Source organism: Ischnura elegans, chromosome 6, assembly GCF_921293095.1.
Source record: "Ischnura elegans chromosome 6, ioIscEleg1.1, whole genome shotgun sequence".
Classification (NCBI taxonomy): domain Eukaryota; kingdom Metazoa; phylum Arthropoda; class Insecta; order Odonata; family Coenagrionidae; genus Ischnura; species Ischnura elegans.
Window position 1 is genome coordinate 40,479,439 of NC_060251.1, and position 6,402 is coordinate 40,485,840.

At 39.0% G+C, this 6,402-nt stretch overlaps 1 protein-coding gene across 3 annotated transcripts in view; it reads left to right on the forward strand.

Moving 5' to 3' along the window:
• LOC124160524 (putative mediator of RNA polymerase II transcription subunit 15) overlaps positions 1 to 6,402 on the forward strand; it is a 40,361-nt gene that overhangs the window by 32,121 nt on the left and 1,838 nt on the right. For all 3 annotated transcript variants that reach the window (XM_046536384.1, XM_046536386.1, XM_046536387.1), the window contains 2 exons: positions 2,706 to 2,780; positions 5,401 to 5,649. In XM_046536384.1, coding sequence (XP_046392340.1) covers positions 2,706 to 2,780; positions 5,401 to 5,649 — 324 coding nt within the window. The remainder of the gene's footprint in view (positions 1 to 2,705; positions 2,781 to 5,400; positions 5,650 to 6,402) is intronic.

Here is a 6,402-nt window from a genome sequence, read left to right on the forward strand (position 1 = left end):
TTATTCAGATCATGATCACAGTGAGAGTTTCCCAGCGCCACACCGCGTAGTAACGGCCAAATCCAAAGGCGCCAAATTTGAAATTTGAAAATTTTGAATGCTCGTATCCCTGAAAATTCGTAAATCGAATGTGCATAGGAAGAGGACTGACTGTACATCCTATTTACGAACGGTTATGAGTAGGGCACCCTGACTACACAGGAATGAAGCTAGTTATATGATGTTGCATGTAAACTGAATAAAGAACCATAATTGACGCTCTTAGGCACAGTAAACGAGAATAACTTAAACGTGGCACAATTATTGAAAGTTAAGTGTAGTGAATATCCACCTAAATGCCGTGACTTAAGCGTGCAACTTCGTAGTAAAGTTCATATTGTAACCGCCGGGACCGGGACTTAGGTTCGTATTTTCGTAAAAACGAAAATTTCGTAATAACGTTTCTTTTACTATAGCTTGGATAGGCCTTTTCGACGGGACCAACGGTTTGCTTCGTAATAACGAGAACTTCGTAACAACGTAGTTCGTATTAACGAGAGTCTACTGTATTAAGAAATGTTTCCCTTAGCTCTATGCCTCATGCATGCATTGGTAACCTCAGACGATGTATAACTCCTATCCTCTCGTGTAGAAACTAGGTCCCTGTGACGTCACGTGGAGTGGAATCGCATGGGCGCCAATCTGGCCTTTTTCAAATGAGGATAAAATTTGATCCTTGCCATTCGTCTAAACCGGTATTTCAAAAACCAAATAATTTGTGTATTATGAATATACTAATGGTGGGTAACGAATCGCAATCAATGCCTTTCGTTTTCTTTGATGAAGGAAACTACCCTATTCCTCGAATAATGAGCTTTTTACACTTTTCGATATTCGATGACACAAAGTTATCAATTATGTACAGGCGGTCCCCGACTTTCGTACACAATGCGTTCCCGAAAACTTGTACGAAAGTCGAATTGTACGAAAGTCGAACCATTGACTTCCATACTAATTAGGGGTTACGTTCCAAAAGAGCGGAATTTACGTACTAAAACCTTTTTTTTCACGGAATTCATTTCAATTGACTTAATTTTAATAATATATTAATAAAACTCCTCAAATCATATAATTTATTTCGAAAATACGCAGAAAATGCAAATATAAGTTTAAAAAACAAGAACTCCGTTGGCTATCGAGTGAAACTTCCTCTTGGCGTTTAAGTTGACATTCCACTTATTACGTCCACTATAAATAAAAGGACATATCAAGTAGCATAAAAAAAATGTATTCGTTGAACCCGCACTCTGGATACCTTTTAATTTTTACACCAAAATTCGATGTTTGGCAGGTGACATTCGTGATCGCGTATATTCCGCATGTTATTCAAAAAAGACAAAAGACAAACGGAATTCGGGTGATATGTCGTGCAATATCGTTGCTGAAGGTTTACATGAATTAAACAGCACTCAAACGAAAAAACACAATTAGAAAGAAGGTCTTACTAGTTTTATTGAAAGCTATTCGATGATGTCTAGTCAACTTCTTTTGAAAAATATCTTCAATGAAGGCTTTCCTCTTCTCTTGATAAAGGAGCCTATAGCAGGCAGTCTCTCTCCCAAATAAATCACCTAGATCAGAGTCAATTACCAACAATTCCCTTCATTATATACGTTCATATTGTTCGCATATACTGCCAATACTGCAATTTGAAACAATTGAATGTTGGGATGCGCAATAAACATAGCGGGAATTTTAAAAAAATTACAGACCAGCGTCCGAAAGTCCGAATTTAGCGTACGAAAGTCGAGTAAAAGGTGTCAATTTTGAATGTACGAAAGTGCGAATTGTACGAAAGTCGAGTGTACGAAAGTCGAGGACCGCCTGTATTCGAATTTCAAATACACAGCACAGATCGTCCGTGATACAATTTAAATCCGTTGACAATGGTTGGGTCTCACATGAAGGTTTGCACATTTGGTTGGTTCAATTCTTTAATAATATTTTACAATACCTCATCATTGAGAGTAAGCATTACAATACCTAGAAACCTGATGACTCCACGAGGACTACACGAGGAAGAATGAGAATGTATGTATACCTTCAAATGCACTCGCAAAGGCTGTTCCTTTTCCGGCTCCCTTTTGCATGATCAAATTTGCATTTTACATGGTCTAATGTTAAAGTTACTGTCAATTTTATATTTAATATCAGGTTCTTGAGGAATGCAGTTAAGCAATACTAATAATATGACCTTCAATACGCATATAAGAGAGAGCAAAAGCACTGTGGTGCTTCATGCGCAAAAGTTTTATATAATCGGGGGTTACAGTTGCATCAGGATTTGGGAGCCATATGTAGAATGACTTGCAAAGTGTTCAGCATTTTTAATTTTCTTTTGTATTTGAAATTGGTGAAAAAATCCTTATTCACTAATGCAGTATTCGATATTCGAATTTGAGAAAAAAGCTATTCAACCCATCTCTAATTAGTTGACATATTTCGATGGCAGTAACAGGGTTGACTTGATAATTAGGAGAAAGTCGCGTGGGATGGACGTCCCTTCGTTTCATATTCCTTATGTGCTGCTTCTGATCAATCTGCTTATATAATATAATAATAATCTGCTTCAGTTACAATATCCATTAGAATGAAATTTATAGGCATTGCAGGTAAATTTAAATTGCGAAGAATGTCTTTTGAAGAGGATTTTTTTCGTCTTACAGGTGGAGCCAGAACCTGTCATATCTCCAAAAGCAAAACTCAAGAAAGAAAAGGAAAAAAAAATGGAAGTGGTCAAGGTAAGTTTTTCATGACGTGCATATTATTAAAACCATTTTCATAAATTGCTAACACATTTAAGTTTCAGTTTAGCCCTACTATATGTTAGATTTTATTGTGTATCCCTACAAATATGGATTTAGCTATAATTTTATATATGTACTCTTTTTCCTTGGTTTTCCTGTGTCAAAGGCAGCTCAATTAGGTACATAGTATTTTTCTGGTTTAATATTTCTCTCTCTAATTTAATCACATAATGTTTGCTTATGGCATGAACAATTGTGTCTTATGTGTTTCTTTTTTTTTATGATTATGATTCACTCAGATGATATTTTTAATTTTATGTAACTGGCCGTTTCATTTATTATGTCATTTTGTATTGTTGAGAAGTCAAATGTATCACCTGGGGCCTGTTTCTCATGGATATTTGCTCTCTGCACCCTCTGCATAGATCTTTCATTCTGTGATGTGGACAAAAAATAATGTAAAATCTCATTTATCTACTTCTACTATACTCTACAAAACCAATTTACAATCTTCTCGCCCATTTTGTATTATTGAGAGACCAAGATTGAGAACCTCCTATTCGTGAAACCTTTTAAAAGTCCAATTTATTGATTTTCCAAGTACTGTGAAACCTTGGTTATGGAATGCCTCTGATAACGAACAATTCGGATAACAACCAAAAATTTCCCAAAAATTTGCCTTGAATAGCGAATAAAATATCGGTTAGCGAACAGATGTGTAGCGGCCATGTTTGAGTTTGGTGCTGTGCAGTCCCAATTGGATACAAAGTACAGTAAAACCTCTTTACATCGTAATGGAGGGGACCAAAATTTGGGCAATTTGATGTATGGAGGTTCACTATAGAGAGGTTTCAGTGACAGGCACCATTTTTTCATATCCCTCGGAAATGAAAGGCACTTTTGTCTTTTAAACCATTATATTTATGTATTGAAACAAACATGCTTGCATTAGTGAACATATTTTTATTAATAACAGAAAGCGAGCGCTATCGCTTGATTTTTACTGTGATTTGAGAGAAAACGATGTGATCTCTTTTAATTCAACAGTCAATTAAAATGATTAGTATATTTGGATACCTTTTTTCTTATTTACTGTTAGGTATGCTCTCATATGGAAAACATGGCCACAACTAATGATTAACGTGAAAATTATAGCATATTAAAGGTGTATAAAAAAAAGTAAGGGTGAAACATTTATTGCTGAAAATTCATTCCATGTATGTAATGGTCTCTAGTTGTCTCGGTACAATTTGCGAAGGTAGTTAGGCTGTCTCGGGGGTATCTCCTTGGTGTGATAAGTGGAGGTTTTACGATATAAAAAGGTTCACTACAAAGAAGTTTACATGTAAATCTGACGGGACCATAAGGGTGGTATGATGTATGGAGGTTTATGATGTAAAGAGGTTCACTACATAGAGGTTTTACTGTAATACAATGTCTACAATAGTAAGTCTACAAGTAATACAATACCTATATACCCTTTAACTTTCATATAATAGCGAGTCAATAGGAGCTAGGAACCAATTATTCCTATTACCTTTATTTCTTGTGGGGAAAATTATTTCGGATAGTGAACATTTCGGATAACGACCAGCTTTCTGGAACGGATTGTGGCCGTTATCCGAGGCTCTACTTTTGTGCAGCTAGTATCTTGCATGCTGTGAGGCATGATGTGGTGGAAGTTCTTAACATCAGTAAAATTGGACATTGCAATATTTCCACTGGGTTTTATTTTGACAGGATGCATTTTGTTGTTACACGCACGCACTTGATAATGTTGTTTGTTACAACGAAACCCGTCGTATCAACCCAGTGGAAATATTGCATTGTGCAATTTTACTTATGTTTGAAGGGAGGGGGTAAGGTGGAGGATGGGGTTTGGATGTCGAGAAGTGGGGATGTAAAAGGTTGTGGGAGAAAGGGTCATTTTTTTAGGGTCTCGGATGAGGATCAGGGTGGGGGGGAGAGAAAGGTTCCAGGGTGGATGAGGGCACCACGCACGCCTTCACTGTCTTCTTTCGCATTGCTGCACTTGATAATGTTGTTTGTAACAAATAAAAGCAGCTGGTCAAAATAAAACCCAGTGGAAATATTGAGATGACCAATTTTACTAAGATGCAGCTAGTACCTTGTACCCATATTTTACAACACGAAGTAGACATGGAGGAACAAACATTTGTATGAATATGTCAGTGGTCGGAAGTGAGTTATACATTGCCGTAGACTCCCGATTATCCAGCTTCTGTCTCTCTCTGACTTCCGTGCAGTGAACATTGCTCTCCAGCTCACATTGTTGCCAAATTGTTGTTGGTTATTGCTGTTTGTTCCTCCACGCATACATTTATTTCCATGGACTGGCAACTCTGGTGAGCCACATTGAAGAGAATGGTGAGGTGGAAGGGGGGGCAGCGCCTCTGGTTGGCTTCTACCTCTCTACCGTCTAGCTGCCAAAAGTTGGGAAAAAGGGTATAGCAAACCGAAAATCCTGTTTTGGAGACTTAAATTTCTAATAAAATGGTTTAGGGCGTACACTTCTAAATTTCATGTCAGCCATTCAGCAGCTCCTCTCCAATTTTGGTTTTCATTGATACGCTGATATATCTTCTTTTCTCAGGAGGAAGAACCTGCGGAAGAAGACGAGGATGAAGACGATGAGGATGAAGATGAGGACGACGACGATGATGATGATGATGACGATGACGAGGAGGATGACGATGACGACGATGATGATGATGACGACGATGATGAGGAGGAGTATGACGATGACGACGACGAGGATGAAGAGGAAGAGGATGGAGATGACGATGATGACGACGAGGCGGAAGAGGATGATGACGAGGAAGATGACGACGACGATGATGACGTAAGTTCACCCGTTTCCCCTCATTGCTTGGCAGGATACTGTCGAACCTCACAAGTGAAGTTCCTCAAGTGCGACTGCCAGATCTTGTTCACATTTTGCTACATTGCAATTTTGCATTAACTCATGATGGTGACAAACTGATCTTGCTGGACGTGCAAAGTGGCTGGAGACAAAAAAGTTTTGCTGCCCGCAGGAAGGAAGAGTTGGCAAAATGCTGAACAATTCCTGGCTTCAAAACGGTTTATTTGATACTTTATTTAGGCTTTGCTTGAGTTCCAATATGCCATACCGCATTGCGTCAGCCAACCTCTAAGGTGCCAAATTTGAAAATTCGGGGATGCTTCAATTTCTGAAAGTTCGTAATCCTAATGTTCGGAAGTGGAGGACTGACTCTATTGCCACGATCGATGGATTTTTCTTCCTCATAGGAAAATCCACTAGGATTGGTAGAATATTAATTTCGTTTCGCTTGGTTTCGCTGTTAGTAGGGCCCGCCCGCCTTTGTGACGGTGCGGGATTCCTCGTCCCTTCCCTATCCCCTCCCCGGAGGCGTCGCTGGGCTCTCATCGCGGCGGCGCCTCCATTCCTTGTTCCTTCCCATCCTTCCCCTTCTGGGTGCAGAGGAGAAAAGCTAGCGCTTACAGTCCCTGCCCCAGGAGTGTATCCCTGCGAACCCGCCCTAGGGTTTCGTTTCCATTGACTGTATTGCCAAAAGGAGTTTCAGCAGTCAAGCCTTCCGAATTGGCTAGTGTT